This window comes from Hydra viridissima, unplaced genomic scaffold (genome assembly GCF_058129835.1).
Source record: "Hydra viridissima isolate aposymbiotic clone 2 unplaced genomic scaffold, HvirCarnegie_v1 scaffold_15, whole genome shotgun sequence".
Lineage (NCBI taxonomy): Eukaryota > Metazoa > Cnidaria > Hydrozoa > Anthoathecata > Hydridae > Hydra > Hydra viridissima.
The window spans coordinates 8921269-8946969 of NW_028324314.1; the positions used below are offsets into that span (position 1 = coordinate 8921269).

At 30.0% G+C, this 25701-nt stretch overlaps 1 protein-coding gene across 2 annotated transcripts; it reads right to left on the minus strand.

Annotated features, from left to right (window-relative positions):
* Positions 1–184: 184 nt before the first annotated feature.
* Positions 185–25016, minus strand: LOC145192798 (uncharacterized). Of its 2 annotated transcripts, none has more exons than XM_090072690.1 (29): positions 24824–25016; positions 18606–18809; positions 18148–18393; positions 17620–17778; positions 17095–17260; positions 16635–16801; positions 16221–16499; positions 15874–16016; positions 15501–15727; positions 13782–13984; positions 12495–12636; positions 11319–11494; positions 10906–11022; positions 10559–10720; positions 10332–10481; positions 9285–9542; positions 8947–9111; positions 8214–8470; positions 7900–8071; positions 7703–7801; positions 7363–7541; positions 4887–5013; positions 4486–4641; positions 3932–4074; positions 3293–3578; positions 2939–3112; positions 1582–1647; positions 1242–1468; positions 185–419 (listed from the first exon to the last, which is right to left on the minus strand). In XM_090072690.1, exons 1-29 carry the CDS (start codon positions 24999–25001, stop codon positions 300–302), a joined length of 5148 nt encoding a protein of 1715 aa, XP_089928816.1. In that variant the 5' UTR covers positions 25002–25016; the 3' UTR covers positions 185–299. The 2 variants fall into 2 exon arrangements, with proteins under 2 accessions (XP_089928816.1, XP_089928817.1); XM_090072691.1 differs by lacking the exon at positions 24824–25016 and adding an exon at positions 18914–20176.
* Between the last annotated feature and the right edge of the window lie 685 nt (positions 25017–25701).

Genomic DNA, 25701 nt, shown 5'->3' on the forward strand with positions numbered 1-25701 from the left:
ATATCTTCACAAATAACTTTTTACGTTAACTTTATTTCTTTAATATCGTTCCGATATTTTTATCCATTTTTATTGCATCGGTTTGGTGACATTACTTTGAAACGTTAATATCAATATTTTCTCCCTAATAGAATATCAAACATTTAAGTCTAAATTTTAATGCCGCAAAACAATAACGCACTTATTTTAATATAAAATATCATTTACTTTCCGTGACAAAACTTTATCTTCAGTAAAAAATTATTTTATTCTTACGAAGCCGCATTAACAGAATCTATCAAAGCGGTGAGAAAATCCTGTTACGCAGCGCATGGTACGCTGGATCTTTTAATGGTGGTCAGCATTTTGTTGACGTTGCTAATTTGTTGTGCTAACTCACGTGGTTGGATGCGTTCACTAGTGGTAAGAACCAGTAACATCTAAAATGCAATCAAAAAAGAATAACTAAGATATGGTTTTTAAGAAAATAAACAAACGTGACGAAAAGAAGACAATCAAAGAAAAAAAAAAAAAAACTTTGTTAAACTACTCTATTCTACTCTCTTTCGAACGAGAGAAAATTACCGAAATATAACACACAAAAATAATAGAAACAAAATAAAATACAATGATACAGAGAAGGCAAGTTGGAAATTTCTACAACTGCACGTGAAAAGCGACCATACATACATACATACATACATACATACATACATACATACATACATACATACATACATACATACATACATACATACATACATACATACATACATACAAACGTACGTACGTACGTACGTACTTACATCACTGATCTCTATAATAACTGGATAGCGCATCTCTAATATCAAAATTCACGCCAAAATCGCCAGATTGGAAAGCCCCAGAACAATGAAATCTGATATGTGCGATAAAGCGATAAGCCGAAAAACAGAACTTAAAGCTTAAGGAATTACAATTTTTGGGGCTTTCCAATATGGCGATTTTGGCGAAAAAATAAGAAGTTTTGCTCGGAGTTGCGCTATCCAGTTATTATAGAGATCAATGACTTACATACATACATACATACATACATACATACATACATACATACATACATACATACATACATACATACATACATACATACATACATACATACATGCATACATGCATGCATACATACGTAGAGAAGTTGTAGCATAAAAGAAAATGAAAATAAAACAATTGGAAAAGCTCAAACATAAAGACTGATAAAACCAAAAGCATGATAAACAATCAACCTTTTGTAGATGATTCCATGAACTCGAATCAGTTGTAATACCCCGATCTATTTCGGACTTTCTGCTAGCATTTACTGCAAGAGAATGTAAATATTTAATATATTGCGGCAACTTTACACCACGCTCTTTTTCAACGATGTCGTTAAACAATTGACGAAAATGATTAATGTTGTCGCGCTTTTGCTCCTTGAAAATGCGTTCAGCTTTTTCCACATAACTCTTCGCATCTAAAGGTGGGTAGCCAGAATGTATAGAGCCTTGTATAAACTAATACCCTAATATTGTATACCGAATGTATACCGTTCATTAGCACAAGATCAGTAAAAAGAAAAGCGCATACATTTTTCCGCTCTATCTCTCCAATAGTAAATATCTTGTCGTTCTTCTAAAGTCATATTATGAAGCGCTGAAATCAAGATAAATACATGGTCATAATTAAGAGAATAGCGTTTAATCACGAGATTTTTCATAATAAACAGAGACTATCTTTACAATAGATAAAGAGATTTTAGATTGACATTAAATTAACAATTTATATAAATTAACAATTAATATTAGGCTAATAAATGAACTTTGAGATCAAAATACGCATTTGTTATCACTCTTATTTATCAGCGTCGACAATTTTATAACAATTGTATTTATAGATTATAATTTTCTGCACACCAACATAAAGTAGACTAAAGACTCAAAAGTCTCGAAACCTCCAGCACTGTTTAAGGATTTAGAGAAAGCTAGCAAACAAAAAACACCAATCCTTAATTTTATATTAAAACCGGAGCTAGAAAACCATTTTAACTATATAAATCGCAAATTTTAGAACTGCCACCTTGTTAGCCACCTACTAATAGAGCAGTTTTAGGACATCACCATTATCTTATCAGTTCCAGATCAGATCAATTTAAAAGCATTAATGCACACTTTGAAACAAATAAAAGTTTTATATTAGAACAAAAAAAGGGAACCTCTTGAAGGTCTGCAGATTCGGAAATTATTTCATTTTTCAATTGAAAAGTTTGTGAAACATCACAAGAAATGGCAGCATATAGTAAAATAACAAGAACTATATTGGAAGATAAACAGCAGAGATCAGAAAATTAGGGAGTTTCAAGTAAATATATAACTTTCGAAATCAATATTAAAGAAAAAAAATAATATTAACACAAAAAAACAAAACCTTAAAAAAACTTTCTACTTTATCTAATGTAAAAAATTTCATAGTTGAGGTACCACCACCTCTACTAGCTGTGAGTTGAGGTACCACCACCTCTACTAGCTGTGAGTTGAGGTACCACCACCTCTACTAGCTGTGAGTTGAGGTACCACCACCTCTACTAGCTGTGAGTTGAGGTACCACCACCCCTACTAGCTGTGAGTTGAGGTACCACCACCTCTACTAGCTGTGAGTTGAGGTACCACCACCTCTACTAGCTGTGAGTTGAGGTACCACCACCTCTACTAGCTGTGAGTTGAGGTACCACCACCTCTACTAGCTGTGAGTTGACTTCAGATTTTTAATAAGTAACTAATTCCTTCATAAAAGTACATTTGACCAACTAAGTATAAACGTTGATACCAATATTTTACTTTAAGAGTTGTACCTTTCAAAAGTAAAACTTTGGAAAAAAATGTTTTCACCAACTAACAATTATGCACCAATGGCAAATAGAAATCTATTTTAAAAATACAAAACTTACAGCTTTTATGTATCCAGTCATCTATGAAGTTTACATGATTTAAATAAGACTTCTTTTGACTTAAATATGCTTCTTTAGCGCTATTTATGTACTTTAGGGCTGAGTGAAAACCATCTGCCATTGTTTGGTATCTTGAAAGAACATTATTTTGCTGCTCGCATGTACTGTGGGATTCTGTCAAAACATATGACAAAAGCTCAATCACAAAGTTTTTATCAAAGCATTTTGATTGGTAAATCACAGTACTTTTTTTTTAAATCTTACAAAATAAACTAATAAATCTTATAAAAAAGTCTTATAAATAATAAAAGCTATATAAAATAAACAAAAGGGATATAAATGAACACTGCTTACCTTCATTAGGAATTTTTTCATGCTTAGAAGCACCAGCAGCTGTTGAACGCCTTTTTGCGTCTTGATTGTATACTTCAAATTCCTCAAACTTATGATATTCCCAAGGTGTTGCATTTTTCAAAAAATTAATTGTCTCTTGGCTACGAAGGTTTACACGTGGAAGAGGATCATAAGCAAGTTTGTGAAAGTACAACTCTTCTTCAGTTGGTACAGTAGCTCGTTTTTCAATGCTGGATGTTGTTTTTGAAGATACTTCACCTTGAACACGCGAAGATTCTTTATCAATCTAAAGCAAAAATAAGTTAAAACAAATACAAGTTTTATATTAGAACAAAAAAAAATCTCACAGTCTACTACCTTTACCTAATAACTTAAGCCAGAGTAATTTTATTTACCACCATTAACTGAGTATTGCTTATCAAGTTTTATTATTACAATATTATTTGAATGTCTTTATAAAACTAGTTTGATTTATTTTAGTTTACTCCCTTTCTAATAAAACTGCTAAATATTTGATTTTATAATTTCTTTAAAAAAAAACTTTTTCCACCAGGTAGAATTTTGAAATAAATTATATTTTTCAAATTTTTTTTTATGAGAATGTCTATAGCATTAGTTTATTGAATAGAAAAAAGTTACATTTCCTGTGGACACATCTAATTCTGCAACTTCAGCATTGATGGTTGCTGTATTGCTGTCCAAGTCTTCTATCTCTGGAACATGTTTCTTTGCTGCACTTAAGCCCAATGAATCATAGAAGTTTAAACTCAGACAAATTGTTCCTTAAAAAGACAAGATTCTTTATAGTTTTTGATATGGGTTTTCATATCTAACATCTTTTTATCTTTCTTTCTTTATTCTTATCTTATCTTATATTATATATCTTATCTATCTAATCTATCCAATCCATCTAATCTATCTAATCTATCTAATATATGTTATGTATTTATCTTATCTATCCTATTGACAAAAAAAAAATAACAAAAAATTATTTTTAAACAAGTGTAATTACCTACTTTAAAAATATCTATATTATTCAGATAAATATATAAAGTAATAACCATATTCCAATAAAGAAAAAGTGTCTGATTAAAGTCCTCTTAAAATGCTAATCCTTATCATTACATACATATACTATATGTTCTGTTATGTGTATCTGCATTATGTACTCAGATTAGCATTGAAAAGCTTACCATTAAATTTATAGTTTTTTGAAAATATACTGACATCATAATTCATTCCCAGGCAAGCTTGTACTTTTGGATCTACCACTCCATAAACACAAAATTGGTGAATGGTAATAAAAGATGCAGCAGCATCAAGAAGAATTCCAGGTAAATCAATTAATGCTAAGACCAATAAAAGCATAATAGATTTTACACAACTTCTAGTGAAATAAATTGTCTTTTAAAACAAAAGAAAACGCTCATACATTTAAAACTATTTTATTCCAACTTCATATTGCAATTCCATAAAATAATTTTGCAGAATATCAATCTTCTTATAATGTCAAGCATAAAATCCTAATTCAATCTTTCATGAAAACTTTTCATGAAATCATAAAGCTAACAACCCAATCAAAATAGAACATCACCTTTTGTTGCTTTTTCTGCAAAATCGAGAACTTTGTTGGCAGCATCTAATACAGCTTGTGCAATTTTTTCAAAATATAAGGCTGCATCCAGAAGCGATTCGCCAATTTCTGATAGTCCAAGCATAATCTAAAAAATATGCATTTACATTGGGGTGCCTAACATAGAAACGATGAAAAGTTTTATTACTTAGAACCATTTGGATTGGAATTTGTTAAACTTGTGTTGCATTATTGAGTAAACAAGCAAATTTCATTTGAAATCGGCATAGATCTAGAGGTTGCTCAATGCATTCAAAGTTACTTACTGTGGTCCACAAGAAGCAATTAATGCATAAATACAATTCATCATTTTAAAGCATTCTAACATCTATATTTAGTACAATTTACATTCAATAGTCTCTGTGCATCTTATTTAATATCCCATAATTTGTTGTCTACAACAAATGAATGTCATTTTAAAGAAAAAAATTTGAAACTACTATATTTTCTTTATTTGACTTGGTTTAAGTTGATTAACAACTCAAGTGAAGCTGAAATTGACTGTATCCTACAAGTTAAATCAGAACATTAGAGATATTGAGCTATTCATATGTTGATAATAAAATACATGGTTGTAAAGAAGTAGCCCACTGTATGACTGACAATACTATATAGTAGTTTATTGATGAATGATTAGTAAAATAGTAGTTGAACTTATCAAGTGCATCACTACTTTCTATCATTTACCTTTAAAACTATTTTCCATAATAATTACATTCAGTCAGTGATGATATTATTTGATGGATATTATGATATTGTTTGATGGATATTATGATATTATTTGATGGATAATATAAAATGATCTGATTACACAGGAGTAAGACCATGAAAGTGCACACTAGAGTCCTGATATCACAAAGATATAATCAACCTAAGCCTGATACATCAGGCTTAGGTTGAATATATCTTTGAAACAGAAAGTTTACCATATTGGTAGCAGTGATACAAGGGCTCTGCTTTAATACAACCACCAGCAACATGGGTGCACAAAACAACAGATGTGTTTTTTTTGAACAGCAAACGAGTAAAAAAATACTGATTTTTGCATGAGATTACGTTCATTAGTTAATTTTTGCAGGCCTGTTTTTTGCATTGTTTGTAACCAGCAAAAGATTGTACAAACCAAGAGATTACCAAAAACTAATTGACCTATGAGTTTTTATTTTAGGTGCACCTAGTCAGAAAGAATGATATTTTCAACTCCCAAAAGTGCTCTAACATGCCAGAAAGATAGCTAAACTTATGTATTATACCAAAATAATGGCACTTTTTGAATGTAAAAATGTATGTAGAAAGTTGTGACAGATGCTATATTTAAAAAAAGTTGACCATCACTTGTATGGTGGAGCTGAGCAAACTCTTCTTGTACTGATCTCCAACAAGGTGCTGGAGAAGCACTTGTTGAGCTTATGCAACTCAACCAAAATCCCAGAATTCTAGACATTTAACTCAAGAATTGCTCAGATCTCCAAAAGAAAGATGTAAGCTGGCAACTTCAATATCTTCATGCATTTTAAAATTATTATGTCAGGAAACAAAACTCTTCATAAGTGATTCAGAATTAAGGAAAGACTTACCTGTATATATCCAGAACAAGCCATATTAACACACCAAAACTCATAAATGATACTTCTGAACCTTCAATACAACTGATGTCAGATTTATAAAAATATAATCTAACCAATTTAGTTCATGTGTAACAGTATTAGTATGAATTACTATCTTTTATTAAATTTTTATGAATGCGCAAATGTGTGTAGAAAGATGTGGCAGATGCTATACTGAAAAAAGTTGACCATCGTTTGTGGTATGCTAGACCTGAATTGGCAACCCACTTCTAGTGATTGAAGATCACTAAAAGTGGGTCTCCAACAGTAGCAAATCGGCACTGGCTGCATACATAATGTGAAAAAATCAATCAACACGAACATTTTACAACAGTTATAAACATGAACAATTTTCAGATTTAAATTTTTAGACAAACTTAGAAGAACTGTTACTGGTGAGACATGACATATGACTTTGTTGTGACAAACTGTAACTCTCAAGATTGGAAAAAAAATTGGAGCATTTTAAGCAACCATTCCATGCTCACAAAAATGAACAACTTTTTGCTGTTTTATAATAATGATGGTAAAAAATGAAACAACATATTCAAAGTAAAAATAGAGAAAATAAAAGGTCAAAATACAATACAATGTGAAAATGGAGAAAAAACACTTTTTGGGTCACCCTAATGTATGCTTAGGAAATGTAAAGCAATAGATGAATACTGAAAAATGTGAAGTTCCTAAAAAAGTTCAAAAAATTGAAATATAATTCACAAGGATCTTACAACAATTTACATTGTGTTCCAGAAAAAATGCTTACCTACAATTGCACAAAAAAAACAACTTAAAAAACATGCTAAAAATGTGTTAGAGAATATTTAAACTACTTTTATTCCAAGTTGTTCTGCCCATGCAACAAACTTTGAAAATCCTTTACGGATCTCACACCCAGCAATGCAAATTATATTAGGAGCCTTCCATTTACAATTATCCCATGTGAGACAGCCAAACCAAACACCCCATACTGAAAAACATTCAGATTTCCATCCAAAGAATGGAATGCAAACTAAAGAAATTAAGTGAAACTTGAGTTTGACTGATAAACTGAAGCTAATAAAGTTGAGAATAACATTTTTTTGTTTGTTTAAAATACACATTAAATATCTCACAAATCATATGCACTACCACTTAGATAATGAGAAATCTATGCAAAGAAAAAAAAAATACCTTCACCACATTCATCAGAACAGCTGTTACTCATTGCATTTTTCTGTTCCTCAAGTTCCTTTGATCTTTTTCTCAACCTTTCCTTATATTGTTCAATATCTTAAAGAAACAATAGAATGTTGCTTTAAGCTCCATAAGGTCATGCAAAATAATATGAAACTTATCAAAATAAAAAAAGGTCTGGGTTTAAACTTTACCATTTTTCCAACCACGCACTTTATCAAATGCTTTTGTAACAGCAGCTTTTGATTTATCAACCTGTGCTCGAGCCTTAGCAAATGCAGCTGCAGCTTTTTCTTTTGCACTTGATAAAGACCTTTTAATGGATTCAGTTATCTGCCGCAGATCAAACTGCAAACACCCTTTGAACTTAAAGCAAAACAAAATAACATGTAAAGTACAGCAAAGAAATAACTACCTTTTTTTTCCTACAGTAAAACAAATAGATCTTTGAAATGCTTTGTGCATAAGCAAATATTTAAAGGAATAAATAAATGCATGGTTGACTTACAGCAAAAGTTTCCAAGCTATTACCACTATATTTAGCTTCTACACTCAGTTGTGCTCTAAGAACTCCCCATATATCACCAGTTATAACAAATAAAAACTTTTCACTAGTTATTTCAATTTTTAGATACTGTTGTATCCCAAGAATGCTAATAAGTCCTTCAATGTATAGATCAAAAACTCTGGTGTTCAAATCTAGATTTAGAGTAAACTTTGGTCCTTGAGCATGGTCTTCTGCTGAGCGATAAACCTTAATTAAACCTAAAAAGTGTTTTCAAATTTAGTTTTATCAGCCCAAAAACTGACACAACTTCTGTTTAAATTTCAGATAACTAATACATTATTTTATATATACCAACAGATTTATCCATACATCTTACTATCTATCTATCATTTTATCTATCTATCTAATATATATATATGTGTATATATATATATATATATATATATATATATATATATATATATATATATATATATATATATATATATATATATATATAAATGTATATATATATATATATATATATGTATGTATGTATGTATATATATATATATATATACATACATACATACATACATACATACATACATACATACATACATACATACATACATACATACATACATACATACATACATATGAATACATACATACATATGAATATAAACATGTATACACAAAGATACATGTATAAAACCAAACACATCCAAATGTATAAATTAAGTTTACAAACCATATCCCCAGTCATTGATTGGATCAAAGTTTGCATCTATATAGAAAGTACCAGCTTTAAAGTCAAACTTTACTTCACATTCTATTGAGTAGCTTAAAATATTCAATTTTCCTTTAAATCCAAATCCAGCCGGTATAACGATTCCAAACTCTGGAATTTCTTTTTCTAAATGTGAAAGCAGTTTAGTAATTAAGCTTACAAACACTGAATTTTAATAATCAATCTCTAGTTTAAGTTGTTTTACAGTTATTATTCACAGTATTAAGTTCAAGGTACTAAAAAGATATCTCATGAAATATTGAAATTAAAGAATGCAATGAAAAAACTTAAAAACATACTACTTAGTCCAAGGTTTAAAGAAATCATTAGTTCTCCGTAAAAACCACTTTCCCTGACTAGTTTAGGAAGATAGTCTGTATTGAAACCTAGTTGCTTGAGAATATTTTCTATTGTCAAATCTTTGCCAAAGCTCCGAGCATAAAAATAATTGTTTGATGGATCTGTTGGATCTAGCCCCAGATACCCTTCAAATTGAAATCGATTGTTAGGTTGCCCTTCTGCTTGGGCACGTCCAATATAAATTGCTGCCCCAATTTCTGAAGTGATAAAAAAAAACAACCTATTGAAAATATTTGTATCATAGCAAAAACAAAAAAGTTTCTTGCTTTTTGTGTGCATTTTAAAATTCCTTTATGACTCAAAAATAGCTATGTGAAACTGTGCTAAGCCTGCTTTAGGAAATTATGCATAAATAATAATATTCTTTCTCTTCACCTAATTAGAGAGAACTCTATGTTGTTATTACAAAGATTGGGCCAAAATAGAAGATGCTGTGTGGTTAGATAGCACCTCATAAAAATGTAATCTGTCAAACGTTTCATGCAAATAATGTTAACTAATATATATCATACACAACCATTGTTTAAAATTTGTAAAACTCTGTAGCAGCAAGATCACAAAAAAATTAACAAACTATAAAGCAATAACTTAAAGTCATAACTTAAAGTCATAACTTAAAGTCATAACTTCATACTGATATTGTGGAAGGAGAAAACCCAGATAATCAGCACTTGAAGTGTTACATGTAAACTAAGGTTTCCACTCAATCATTAAACAAGTCTTTTAAAGCTTTATGAAGAGAATAAGATAAATAGAGCTCACTAATTCAAAATGTTTTGCAAAACTTTTTTAAACAATATCAAAACAAATTTATTAAAACATCTATAACATTAACAAAAAAGGGATTTTCTTTGTTAACTTGCTCTGACAGTAAGAAACTTTGAAAAAATCAACAACTATCAAGCAAAACATTTTATACTAAGACTTTAATCCAAAAAGTACAGTCTAGATTCTAAATCTTTAAGATACTTATGAAACTGATTTACCTATTGAGGGCAATGCAGTCTTTAAGTCCAATCCAATTTTTAATAGTAGATTTCCAATAGCAAGCCATTCTATGTTAAATGGTTTCTCTATCATGCCTGATACTGTACCGCCTATTTCAAGTTTTCCACTTAGATCAATTCCAATAGAACCTGAATTTTATGACACATTTTTATTGCTTTGTTCCAGTGTATATCAAAAACAAAAGGAAAAAAATAAGACTACTTGCCTGCAATAACTAAAGTTGGTTCTTTAATATGAAACTGACATTTTATTTCAATTTTGTTTTTAGCTCCTATTTCTATTGAAAGTGATAGTTCCTTAAGCGCAACATTTGCTGATAACTCTATGTTTACCTCCAGGCTAGCAGTTATCTTTACAGATTGAGTTGCTAAAGATATTGTTCAAATAAAAATACAAAAAAACAAACAAAAAAATGCATTGTGTTCCAACTTGCACTTTTTAAAATGCCAAATTGCACAATTGTCTGCAACTAAAAGACTACAAATAAACTTAGTTTTCTTTGAGTCAATATTAATTCCTTTATTAAAATTTAAGAATATATCAAAACTTTACTGAATTGGCCCTCAAGAACCAACTTGGCATCTTCACCAATCTTTTCTTTGAGGAACTCACAGATAGCATCTTTGAGGCAGTCGGCTGGCAATGGAAGTGTTGCACGTATAACTAACCCTAAAAATCAATTATTTTAAATTAAAAAAACATATATTTCTAAATCAAAGTATTCAGGTTTTGACACAAATTGCTGCAGCTCTTAATTAACGTGAGGAATAGAAAAGTCAGGAGCACTCTTTAAACAGTTTCAGGCTTTCAACTGCAAACTATTAGAATTTTGTTTAGAATTAGAATTAGAAGTTTGACATTTAAAAGTGTAACATTTGTGAGTTGATAAATAGAGGACTAAGATTGACTGAGCATTACTGCCATCAATCATTTCAGTAAAATTTAAACCAACAAAAAATCCAAACCTTTTTTTATTTCAATATCACTTAGCTCAGAGATTGCCTCAAAATGAGTTTTTTGCGTTGTCACTTTTGTCACGTTGCCTTCAGCTGCTTCTACTTCATTAGTTTCTTCCTGCAAAGTTTCAATGTTTGATCGAACTAATTGAGTTTTCTTAAAATTCTTTTCGAAAGGACTGGACCTTTTACGTAAAAAAAGATTCACACAAAAAAAAAAAAAAATTTATTAGCAAAAATTTAATTTTCTTGAACTAAGTAAAGAAATTAGCAAAATTTATTTTCTTGAACTAAGTAAAGAAATTAGCAAAATTTATTTTCTTGAACTAAGTAAAGAAATTAGCAAAATTTATTTTCTTGAACTAAGTAAAGAAATTAGCAAAATTTATTTTCTTGAACTAAGTAAAGAAATTAGCAAAATTCATTTTCTTGAACTAAGTAAAGAAATTAGCAAAATTTATTTTCTTGAACTTAGTAAAGAAATTATCTTATGAAAAGTTCAACTTATGAAACACCAAACACAACTTAAAAAACTTCATCACAATTTGAATTGTATAGTTGAATAAAATTGCACAAAAATTGACTTAAGAGCCAGATTATTTTACATGTTCTTAAATGAAGACCATTTTTAATTACTATTATAATGAGGCCACACAATCCAACACTGTTTAATTATGAAGAGCTTTTACTTTTGTTTCATCTTAAAGTTACTTTTCATATTAAAAAAAAAGCTAAAATGATAAAAGTTTTTTTAGTGCTTTCACATTCATTTTAATGACATACCTAGGTATGTAGAAATGTCAAGAAAAAGAAAAACATTTTCAGGTACACTATATATAGACCTTACCCACAAAAATAATGCATTTAAATTATCAACTGAGATCCAAAAATAAAAACATTTTTTGATTATTTTATTAAATAAAAGCTAAAAGGTTGTAAAATGTTTTAACAATCTTTGTCTATTTTATTCACGTTTTTTTTTTTAATATACATTTCTGTATGGAGCAAAACAATTTCTTCACATTTAGCTTCCATTGCCAGAAATATGATTAATTTGGGCAGTAAAACTACTTGTCACTAAAGTCTTTTCCAGTGTAAATAATATTTTCTAGCAAAAAACCTTTTTCAAAACAAATGCTACTTTTAGAATGTAACCCGTAAAAAAATATGAACGCATAACTATACCTTTTTCTAATCTTATTGCTTGAACCTTCAGTTTCTGTAGTGTTTGTCCCATCAGCCTCTTCAGCATCTTCTTGACATTCTTTACGATCTTTGTTTTTAGGGTTTGTACAGTAGTTTTTATGTGCATTGCTTACCAATAAAACTGTAAAATTTGCACAAAATCATTAAACTTATAGAACTAGTTTGTCACAACAATACAGAAAGATACTTAATAACTCAAAAAGAATTTAATGAGCATTGCTACGTTTTCCTAAACCAAAAATCCTTTTTCACCTTAATTCACAAATGAGAGTAAACATGTTTTTAATTACTGTTTTGATGGAGTATAAGATTTATCTCTTGTACATAGTGCAACCAATAAACTGTTTCATGCGGGGATTAACATATAATGAATGAAAACTTGAATGGTATAACAAATGATGGGACCTATCAACCAGGCGACTACACAGCATACTATTGCAACAATATAAAAATAAGAACAAACATCCTTTTCAAAATGTAAAGGGTGAATTAGAGAGTTATTAGGCCACATCTTATTTTTGACCAATCTTTGAGTATGCTGTGTATTTGTCTCCTTTTTGACCAAGAACAGTTCCAGTTAACTAATAAGCCAGTTAGAAGAATCTTAACTGAAACAACTATTTTGCTAAACTCAGTTTCAAAATATTATTGGAGCTATAAATAGTTTTTGAAAAATCTGACACTTTTTCCAAACCCTTCTATCAGGAAAAAAAAAACAAAAGGAAAAAAAAAAACAAAAGGAAAAAAAAAACAAAAGGAAAAAAAAGACAAGAAGGTTTTTGACATGCATTTTTAAAGTTAATTTTATGAAACTTTTTAAATTGATCAGTACAATTTTATTTTGTTAACTTAATTTAACTTAAAGTTAAGATTTAGTACTTGCTTACAGTTTCAATAAAATGAATAACCAAAAAAATTAATGGAACTGATTGAAAGTAAACATTAAAGCATTTTAGAAATATTGTAAGAATAAACTTTCATGAATTCAAGTTATAAATTTTTGCAACAATCATAAAAAAACTACACTAGAACATTCTGAGACTGACTTGTTCAGACTGTTATGGTAGATTAGAAAATACTTGATAGAATAGTTGATAAACTCTAGCAAATTTTTAAAATTTTTTTTACCAAAAACATCCGTCGCTCCCACTGATGGTTGGGTTGAGTGAGGAGGGAAAGAGTGAACAGATACAAGCTTTACTCTTACAAAATCCTGACATCTATTTCATAACCTGAGAAAGTATGAAAGAAATACTAACTACATACCTATAGATGCATCATTTAACCATGCAGCAGTCATATCTATTCCCAATAGTTTCTTGAAAACAACATCTAAATTCTGCTTTTGAATAATTAAACCAAAAGCAATTCCTTTTGTATTTTTTGGCATGGTTGGGTCATCAGGAGTCCAGATGTAACCAGCCAAAGTTATTGTTGGCAATGAATTTATGACTGGAGTACCAGAAATCCTACATAACAATCAAAGGTAAAATATTACATAGGCCAATGCCCATCAGTGTACACAATGTTTGAACTATTTAAAAGAAATTTTGGTTGCTGAATGCTAAATTATTCATTTTTCTTGAGTTCTTCTTTTTCCACCAACAGAATAAGCCTAATGTAGAGTACAGATCACAATAATTGACCTTTACACACCGTGCAGATGTAAATAAGAGTGATATGATTTGATTAACATGCAGAATAAGTTTCATTTTAAAGCATGGCTCATTCTAATGGCTTCTTCATAATGGCTTTTGCTTGTAGCTGTTTTGACTTGAAACAATTACTCTAAATCATAACTAAGTTATGAAACTTTCATTTTTACATTTCTTTGCAATAAATGAATTGGGAAATTATTTGAGAATTGTTTGAGAAATCAAGTTTTAGCCAACTTACTGATCATTTGTATTTTTTTCTTGACTTCAAAAACTAAAAAATATTGTCAAGTAGAAGATCAAAAAACCCACTTTGATCATGTTTGCTACACATAAGATGAGTTTAAGTGGCTAGATAACATGCCTGATTCTTTCCATAGCCATTTTAAATGTTTTTTTTACTGAACCAAACAAATATAACACTGTAGAAACAGAAACTTGTGTAAATAACAGTGATAAAGATTTTTTGCCTCCATCATGGTAATGAATTTCCATCAAGAAAAATTTAGTGACAAGGGACTTGAGTTTTTTCAAAAGTATCAGAGATAATTACATTTTACTGCAAGTGAAATGAAGGACTCGATACTTTTTCTGATGTAAAAGATGAACTTACTTTCTGCAAGGATATTATAGTGTTCTCATGATATTGGGCAGTAAAGATAATATTGCTGATATTGGTGACTCTTAATTAACTCTTCTAAATAAAGCTTAAGATCTTAATTTTTCGATATGCCAAGACACTCAAAGAGAGTTATGTGTCTATGTGTTATGAAAGTTATGAGTCTAGTGTGTGTTACAGAGGAATAAAAATTCTAAGCAGAACTGTCTAATATGTCACAGACTAAAAATGGTAAACTTCCTTTGGAGCTTATCATCATCAAAAGCCTTCAGATACTTAAAAAGACACCCATAAGTTTGTAGATGAAGGCCCACAACAAACAGAAGGTCTTGTTTTTAGACTCACTCTCATTGCATTATGAAGAAACCTTTGATATCAAGGAAAAAGGTGATTCTTACTTTGCTTGTTAAGCAGGGTTTAATCAAACAATTTTCAGATTTAGTCCCCTGGAACTATTTAAAAATAGTGAAACTACAATGTTTTAGCCTGAAGTATAGTTATGACAAAGCAAGAAATGAAAACTAAATAATTACCATTCTTCTCATGAATACTCAGCAACTCTCTAGTATACCATCTGCATTTGCAGTTATGGGTTGGAACAAACAAAAACATCTAACATAAAGATTGCAGCAACTTTTCTCATTGTAGCAGCTTTTCTTAAAGATGTGTAAAAGAAATAAATTTACTGTGTAAAATTACTGAATTACTTACGTTACTTCGGTGCTTCCTGCCTTCTGGAAGGTAGTTGCTATTTCCACATAAAAATCTTTTATGCCCACATTCAAATACTCTTTGATACCATTGTTATCTGCAAATGGATCAGCACCAAAAGCTCTTGCAAAGGATTCTATGTCAATATATGCAACTTTGATAGTGACTTTCAAGTTCTTTTCTGTGTCAAAAGATAAATCAACACTTCCGCTGATGTCAGGACCAAACTGTTAAAAAGTCACAGTGGAAAGTGTGAATAGAAAGAAGTAGCAGAAATGACATTAGAAAAATTTACCTAGGAAACAACTTCTCTTCTAACAGAAAAGTTATGCATATTCACATTAATCAAAGTTCAAAAAAAAAAAATGCTTACATTAACTTCAGAATGACCTTCAAAAACCCAAGGACTGTCCGACCCCTCTTTAGAAACAGTTATAGAAGGATTTGAAATGCTTAAAGGACCGAAGAGATTTATAGTATCTGAGTATATAACAGAGACTCGAAAAGTATGAGCTTCTAAAACATGAATAAAAGTATATTTTTTCTACAAGGTAAATACTCTTCAGACAAGAAATCAAATAACAATCAAAAAGACATAAAAACTAAAACATAAAATCACAATTGTAATACAACAACTTCATTTTAATTATTTTAAAATTAACAAATTAAAATAAGAACAATCATGGGGTCATATACATTTGGCAAGCAAAAAAAGTTTACCTGAACCAATGTCAATTTCTTCAATTTTAAATGGAAGTCGCGAACCTCCGGGAAACAGAAAACTTGGCAACTCAACTGTTGTTCCTTTAGAAATACACTTCATCATTGCGGAAAGATCAGCAGAAAATTTTGAAGGAAATTCAGTACGAAAGCCTGACACCAATAAAGACACATGTAAAAGTATACCAGCGTCTGGAATGCTCTGATCAACAACTTCAGATGTCGGATCACATTCAGATAATGACTTTTTAATATCCACTTGCAAGTAGACATTAATGCCTTAAAAACATAGCAAGCATTATGGTTAAAACTCATAAAGAAGCTTACTCAAACTATCATTTGAGATGTTACATTTCACAATGATAACATATTGTTAGACTTTCTTTTCACAAGCAATGTACAAAAAACAGCTACCGGCTTGAACAGATTTCACTACTACACCATTAAACAATTTAACAAAGTCAGGAAAATCCATTAGATTAAACATGGCGTTAGAAGCAGAAAGAACCCAAGGTTTGATAACATTCCCAAGAATCTCAGGATTATTGTAACCATATTGGACAAATGCTTTTAATTGTTCTCTAAAAGAAAGATGCTAGCATAGTCAAACACACTAAAAGGTATTACCAATGAGACACTTTGCTGAAGAGAAAAATTTAATCAGTATTTGTTCAAAAAAAAACAACATTTTTTTATCATTTTAAAAAGATCTAAACCGGAGATAAATAAAAATTGACAACCAACACAATCTCCAATGAATCACTTTTTTAACTTCATTACCAAAGAAATAGCTGCTTCATTACTCAAGAAATATTTACTAATCTCTCAAGTAAAAAGATTTTGTCTATACTAAAACAAAGAGAAAAACTCTTACGCCATTTGAACATTTGTTTTGTATTCCATTAGCAGCACCCCATCAACAGGGGAGCCTGCTGATTTATTTATAACAAAATAGGCTGTTGCACCATTTGTAAATGCTCCTTGGTCTTTGGCAGAAAATTTAGCTAACAACTGAAAGTCACCATTGGTATTGTATACACCTAAAGTTTTGCAACAGAAATTTAAAAACTAGCATATTTATTTGTGTCAACTAGATAAACTTTTATTTACAGTCAACTAATGCATTTTGAAACTTAATGAAGAAATTAAATCAGATTTACTTTCAGACACAAGGATCTTCATTCAACAACATATTTTGAATCAAAAAGTCTTCAACGCTAGAAAATCTTATAGGCATAGTAAATCTAGTGCAAACTATTAACTATTATCTTATCTACTACTTGTTGGTAAATGATGACAATCTTTTTTTTTGACATCTTAACAGCAATTTAACACTTTTTTAACTTTATAAAAATGATGGTCTTAAAATCATTATACAAAAAAGTAGAGGAATGTTTACCTGTTACCAACGGCTCATTCACTTTAACATTGTTAAACACATTCAAAGAAAATCCAACATTGTTAGGTATCAGATTGTTTAAGCTCAAACCCCAGATAGACAGTAAAGAATCCAAGGAAAAGGCATTGTGTGTCATATCAATTTTTACAAACTTGCTAGCTAAATTAAAAAACAACACACTAAAACAAACATACATGACAGATCATAAAATAAACATAAATGACAGATCATACATGACTCTAGACTTTCATGAAGAAAGTTAATTCTGCATAAAACAAATGCAAGCTTCTGCTTAGCTTTTAAGGTTACATTTACAGCATTCTATCATTGCATATGCTTTATATACCTGTGGCTGTCATTCCATATACCTAACCCTTACTACACATTTAACAAGCATTTTACTCTAGATGACATAAATGTTATAGTATATGCAACAGTCCTTATCATCATGCTTATGTATATGATAAGAAAGTTAATTGAAAATCACATAAATCTTTGATTTTTATTACAAATGACAAAAGTTCATACCAGAATGAGAACTAACAGATGTTTGAAACTCGTTGATCATCCCTTCTAACTCAAACACCAACCCATCTATTGAAGTTTCTGAACTTATTGCTCTAGGCAGCATTAACTTTTTAAGAAGTGCGTTTTTTAAATTTAGCATAGACTGAGCATGACTGTAAGTTTCCCCATTTGATTCAGCTTGAAATTCAACATTGGCGTCAGAAATTGTTAGTTTATTAAAAATTAGCTTTTCACTTTGAATAAATCCTAAAAACAAAGTATGGAGTCAAAACAGTTTAAAAATTTCTACAGGGAACTAATGCAGAAGGTCAAAATAGGGTTTCATGAGTTTTAGTAAACTTGAGTAAAGTCGAATTTTCTGATAAATATTTATTACAACTTTACTATAAACATGATGAGTTTTCAGCATTTAATGAAAAGTGCACTTTTCGATATATAAATAGCTATAAAAATCCCACCTAATGAAACTTGGGAAATATCAACACCATGATAAAACTTCTCCAGAAAATATGCTAAAGGGAGCTTCTCCTCGCATTCTTTTACCTCAAGAACAACATCATTATCAAACTTTTTTGTTGATAATATACAATTCACACCAGCAGAGTATTCATGGAAAGGTTGAATGTCTTCAATGCTTTCTGGAAGAACATTGCTTCTTTTGCCTGGTGAAACACAACACAAATTAATATTTTGCTATAAAAACTAATATGATTGTTTTTTTTAATTACCTAATCAAACTCAGTGCAACCTTTGCTTTAATCAATACCTTTCCTATTCTTATTTTCATTTCATTTGTTTAAGCTTAACAGGTTAACATACAACTGTTTCTTTATACTGTTTGAAAGCTTCAACCACCTATCTCCAATAGACATTTAGATCTTTCATCAAAGATGGTTTAAGAGCAGTTTGTTGCACTTAAGATCTTTCTTGCTGTATGGGATAGAGCTTCATCCTGCTAGTATTCAATTCCCAGATCAGAGTTTAAGTCAGAGTTGATCCAAGACTAGATGTGGTTTTCCAGGATAATAATGTATACATCTGCATTGATTTTGACCCCTGAATTAATAAAAACGGGGGGAGGCGCATCTTCGAACAACTTGAGACCACAACTCCAAACATCATCACAGAAGTAGGATATTGTTTGTTTCCTAATTTTGAACCTAATGGACTCTGAAACACCGTTTGCCTTTGAGGTGCTAATGCAGTGATCGCTACAAGACTAGAGGACTGATCGGTCCTGCTACTTGATATAGAATATGTTTTAAAAAGTTTTTCATTTGATAACAGAAATATGCTTGATCTTTTTTAAGGCTGGAGAAAAGTTTCTAACATCTTTCAATTTGTTTTGCTTTGAATACTTTGAATACAGCCATTAGTCGCAGCATTGCGCCGCTTCTATCTAAATTAGTCTTATACGGCTTTAATAAAGGAAAACAAATTAGAAATTAGAGTTTTTGTTAATGGTAAAACTGGGATAGTCTTTGCTGTACTATCTTTGGCCAACAGCACTTTGACAAATCATCCAAAAAAATATTTTACGAAAATCTTTTAAAAATTGGAAAAAAGGATATGTGGGACAGACAGAAAAGAGATCTGTTTTTGCAATGAAAATGCATATCCGATGTTTAGTTATTCATCAGGCAAATATCTTTCTTTAACTTAGTGCAGATGAAATTTTGTGTTATTTTTATAAACACTACCCTGCATAGTTCAGAACTGAGTTCACTAGTTAATATCAATTTTATTGCTAATTTGTCGACTCTGCTATTGGTAATCGGTGGTGGTATCTGTAATCGCTGGTAATGTAAAAGCAGAGTTTTTGCATTCAAAGCAGGAGGTAACCACTTTAAAGCCAACCATATATCGGGAAGTTATCTATCATATCGCTCAGTTATCTTTTCACACAACTTATGATAATTAGCATTTTCGAATGTAAATAGATTTTAAAAAAATCAACTTTTATAGTAAATAATTAACCATTTTCTTGTTTGTTTACACTCTACAAATTCAACGCAATTTACTTTGAATTGGTAATGCTTACGTAGCAGAGGAGTTTTATAACACTTTTGTAAATAATATCACGCTGATTGCAGTGGCGTCACAAAACAAAATCTGATGTGACCCCACCCCTATTTAAGACATTGATGCAGCTTAAATTTTTAGGTGGCGAATGAATTTTTTAAAATATTCTGTTTTTTGATTTAAAACATGACAGAACGTTCTAAAAACAGAAAACTTGCTCAATTCATGTTTTGAAATCTACTAACAAACACTTACGGTTTCTGTATGCCACAACGGGCCCCAGTTGGTGGAAAAAATGGGAAAAATTTTAGTTGTCTAATCTCTGCAACTTATTAAAATTTTAGTTTCTATACATTTTAGGCGGAATAAAATTGTTAGTTAATTTTTATCAAACTCCTTACTTACGTTGCTTCGGAGCATTTAAATATTGCAATTAAAAAAAAAAAAAAAAAAAAAAGTTTACAGTTATAAAAATTTTCATTGAAATCAACTTTGTGTTATTTTATTTAACATGAATTTGTCATTACATGTTATCTTAGTCAATCTTTTAAGATTGCATGTTAGAAAAAAAAAAAATGCGCTTGCTGGACTAAAACTGATGAAAGACACGCATTGACACGCGCCATCTAAAATGTATTTGAGCTATAGGATGTTTAAATTGAGTTTCCATTAATTGCTTGTCCCCATAAGCACCCATTCTAACTTTATATATGCTTTAATATCAAGAATCAGAAGTACGTGCAGCATATATGGTATAATATTATCCTATCAATTAAAAAATATTTATTGATAATATTTTTTGTTTTGTATGAGATTTTGTTTTGCTAAACTTTGAGTATATTTCTCAAAGAAAACAATCTTGGTATATCCACACAAAATATTATTGAAGATAAAGTCAAATTTATTCCGCCAAAAGTTCTTGAATTTGAAAATGTTGGTGGTGAGCATGCTGATCAGCAATATGCTTACTTGTATCAAAGAATATGGAAATCTATCAAAAGTTTTGAAAAGAGGTTTTATGGTTTGACTTAACGAATACTTGATTGTCAGAAAAATAGATGATGAACCAACTACAAGTAGATCAAATTTAACTGGTCAAAAACCAGTTAAATTTGATCTACTTTTATTTGATTTGCACATAAAATGCAACTACAAGAAAGATGTGGTCAAAAACCAGTGAAATTTGATGTTTTTAATAAAACTAAAAAGCTGTGTCTATCTGGCGGTGTCGTTCACCCAATGAATTACATTTCGCAGCTAGTAAAAAATTAAGAGATAAATCAAAATCTTATTGCTATAAAGAAGGTTTCAAATGTTTTAAATACAGATAAAGTAAGTTTTAAATCCATAGCTTTCGTTATTTGCCATACTAGTTAATTTTTTTTGAAGGGTGGTTAGAAAAGCGATTGAACCTGGCTTTCATCTATATTGAGATTAAAAGCAACAAAAAAAAATTTTTTTGGTTTCGGTTTTAAAAAGCTTTGTTTTTAGTGTTTTTCAGAGAACTAAATTTTTCAATTCAGTGAGTAAGTAGACAGATACAGAAGTTTTCAATTCAGCAGATGATGCTCTGGCCTTAATAGTTCATACCAGAATGGCAAAATCTTTATATCAATTGATTGAAATGGAGAGTAGGAGAAAAAACATAACATTTACAATATGGTCAGGAATCCAAAGTTGAAATGTTATCCTGCAAGTATAGCAGTGGATGATTATTCAGCTTAATTAACTTTGAAAGATTTAACGACTCACGATTTTCAAAAAATCTATGTAGTTTTAGAACCTGTGCTGAGGGACTTGATTATGAAAGACAAAGCAATAACAATAGTGAATCACGGGTAAGGCTTACTTTCATAGCGCTGCTAGCCAAAGCACTTATAAACAAGTTTTATCAGAGCCTGACACAATATTATTGTTTTATAAATCATAGATGTTATTTCAAATTGACACTTTTTTTTCTTCCCCATTTTTTTTTTTTATGATTGTCAAAACAATAATTACCTTAATGTCTTATTGTTATTCAAAATAAGTTAGTTAAAAAACAGATTAAAAGTTTTTTAAAAAATATTTTTACCCCAAATGTAGCAAAATGAAATATCTAGTATCTAAGAATCATAGGCATCCACAGCAACCGGAAATCAAAAACAATTTCACAATCGGAACAACAATCCTCAAACTAGTGCATAGAGCAAAAATGGTCTTTAAATCCTCTATAGATCCTCTCTATGTGATGAGTTATTAATTTTGTCCAGTAAAAGTGAATTCAGGCCCACTGTGCGTACTTGAGACCTTACTCTCATTGATTTTGAAAAATGTCACCAAATTTATCCAGTTTGAAAGCATATTCTCCCCTAAGCAGTTACTTAGCTGTTTTTTAGTGGTTTCGCTTTTTCTTACGATTCGTTACCATCGATTTTGTTACGAAATCGATGGTAACGATTAAAAGTAAAAACCGAATTAATTTTTTACGCTTTACAACTAAAAATAAGTACAATGCTTGAAAAAAAAACACGAAAAAAAGGTTTTCTTTCGTGTTTTTTTTTTCATAGCGTTCATGTCACTTTCAATTGACATAAACGCCGATCCATCCGATCTGTCCTGCGATATTGTTTACCGGAGGTAGATGATTATTTTTTGTTTTGAAAACGAGCGCTCCGAAATAGCCACGGTCAAAGCTAAACTTATAAAAAGCACAAAAACAGTTGCCATTTCTGGAAACAGCGATATATTTTTTTTACTAGCAATGAGACTCAAGATAGTGCAGCCGCATCTAAACGTTGAAGTTCATCGTTAAGTTTACAATCATGGTCTAACTTCAGAAACCAGACCTTCAGTTTCATCTCCATGATAACATTCAAGTAAATTATTCATAGAATCAGGCAACTTATCAGGTAAACTACACACATCATGGTGAAAATAAAAACGACGACTATTTGAGACAAACTCCTGTCCTTTAAAATAAACCATCGATTGCGTTAATGCCGTATCATTTTCAGCATTGAAAACATTTCTTTGAAAGAATTTCTCTGGGTTATCTCATCGTTCATCGAAAGCGAGTTCTTCAAAAGACTTTGTTGTTTTTATTTTTCATTAAATGCAATTACTTTCGTAATTGGAGTGCCACTCTTTTGCAGGGCCCCACTTTTGCAGGGTCCGTAGCATGTCGCTATTTAGCTACACTGTAAATTACGCCACCGGCAAATTGGATTACAATAAAATTGTCAAACAGGTCCATTTAATTAACATAGTCGACAAGCATACTGCTTGTTGACTATTTCTGACAAAGTATCTGTTAAAAGAAATAATGTTGAAAAATGTTTCCTATGAGATCAAGTTGATGATTTTCTAAAAGATTTTACTCAGAGTTGGAAACGAAGGTCAGCACATCGTATAGTTTCGATACCGAAAAACCAGTGGCATATTTTAAATTAAAAATATCATAACTTGTAATTTAATCAAAATCGGGTTAAAATGAAATCTTTGTTAATATTGTTCATCTAATAATTGGTGTATTTTTTGTTTTTTTTTTTTGTTTTTTTTTTTTTGTTTTATAAATAACGACGATTGTATTGAACTAAAAAAATTGACCCTTTCTTCGCACAGCTTTAACTAACAAAAGAAAAAGTCAAATGCTTTTTAACACAGTAAATGCTTAGATGAGTTAATTGTGGCCTACTTGCTAAACAAATGAAACTAGATTTCTCAATTGCAAAAGGTTTGATTGAACACCTACCTAAATTGTAAGAAATTTTTTTATAAGCTGTTGTTAAATTATTTTTTGGTCATTTAAAAGTTGCAGCGTTTAATCAAGCACCTTTTCATAAGTTGACTTATCTGACAAAACAAATTTTTTCCGAACTTGTTCCGTTGCTAATACAAAAGCCATTATAAACAAATTCCACTATGAAAATCTCAATCTAAATGCATAAGTTCATTGTTTTCGGAACAGTCATATCTACGGATTTTATGATTTTAATATTTTTTGTTATCGTGTAAACTGGCCTTAAAAAACACAAACACCTCAGTATTTGATTATTTATTAACAGTTTAATACCATGAAAACTACTTTGATTTGGATGTCCAAAATCTACAGGAAAATATTTTTCTTTCGTTTTTCAGCTGCACCAAGTTTTAATAATATCAAAAAAGCATGATTAAACCACCTGATTGAGCTGACACGAAATTCCTGACGAGACAATTGTTCGTGATTTGTAGAGGCTGATAAAATACTTGTTTAAATTTCGCGCATGCAAGAGCATGTTTGCATAACTTTTATTATTTGGGTTTTAGAAATATAATCTTTTAACAAACTCTAGAAAAAAGATTTCTTTCTTTAGCTCGCTTATCCAGTTTGTTTTACCGATCTAAACTCTATGGAGTGAGTTTACAGTGCCCAATGCTGTTCCTACATTTAAAACGCATATGAATTTCTTTTTTTTTTGGATACGTTCTTTGAGGTTAACAATAACGCGAAATAAAAAAAAAAGGCCTTAACAGCTTTGATGGTGTTACTACGGCCCAAACTTTGATGAGGTAACTTGTGTAGCTATATTTATAATAATAATTTATAATATAAGTTCAGTGTTTTTAGTTGTTTATAGTTTTTGAACTTTTAAATCAACAAGAATTAGGTAAAATTTCTATATAAACTTACTTGCAACATCTCGACGATAACTATCAACCTTCAAAGTTGGAAGGTTGTTAAACAAGCCAGCAGGAATGAATATGCCTCTTCCTGATCCATAATTGAGGTCATGCCTCAAAGTAGCATGGCCCTTGCTTAGTTGTAGGTGGATGAAGAGTAATATGTACAAAAATAGGCTAACTGACATTTTTATGTTAATTTATCTAAAAAGAATACTTAGGTCTTGATAAGTTTTCGCGTTTTATTTGGTTTTTATTTTTCCTTTAATATTGGTAGTTTGATTTAAATAGTTGTAAAAACATCAATACAAACAACAGTACCATACTACTAACAATTACAGTTCTATATCCTTAATATTTACATATCCTTAATATTTACAAAAATTACAGTTCTATATACCTTAATATTTACATATCCTTAATATTTACAAAAATTACAGTTCTATATACCTTAATATTAACATATCCTTAATATTTACAAAAATTACAGTTCTATATACCTTAATATTTACATATCCTTAATATTTACAAAAATTACAGTTCTATATACCTTAATATTTACATATCCTTAATATTTACAAAAATTACAGTTCTATATACCTTAATATTTACATATCCTTAATATTTACAAAAATTACAGTTCTATATACCTTAATATTTACATATCCTTAATATTTACAAAAATTACAGTTCTATATACCTTAATATTTACATATCCTTAATATTTACAAAAATTACAGTTCTATATACCTTAATATTTACATATCCTTAATATTTACAAAAATTACAGTTCTATATACCTTAATATCTTCTTTATTGTAAAAAAAGAGTTATTTTAAAGTATCTTCTGTTTGGTAAAAACGTAAAATAAGTTTATAATTATGTAAA

What these genes read in the sequence shown, in the direction of transcription:
- LOC145192798 (XM_090072690.1), bottom strand. Translation starts at nt 25,001, where the DNA reads ATGTCAGTTAGCCTATTTTTGTACATATTACTCTTCATCCACCTACAA. An exon ending in GCAGGAAGCACCGAAGTAAC is followed by an intron (nt 13,985 to 15,500) that starts GTAAGTAATTCA and finishes ATTGTTATGTAG; the next exon opens with GATTTCTGGTACTCCAGTCA. An exon ending in GGTTCTTGAGGGCCAATTCA is followed by an intron (nt 10,721 to 10,905) that starts GTAAAGTTTTGA and finishes CAATATCTTTAG; the next exon opens with CAACTCAATCTGTAAAGATA.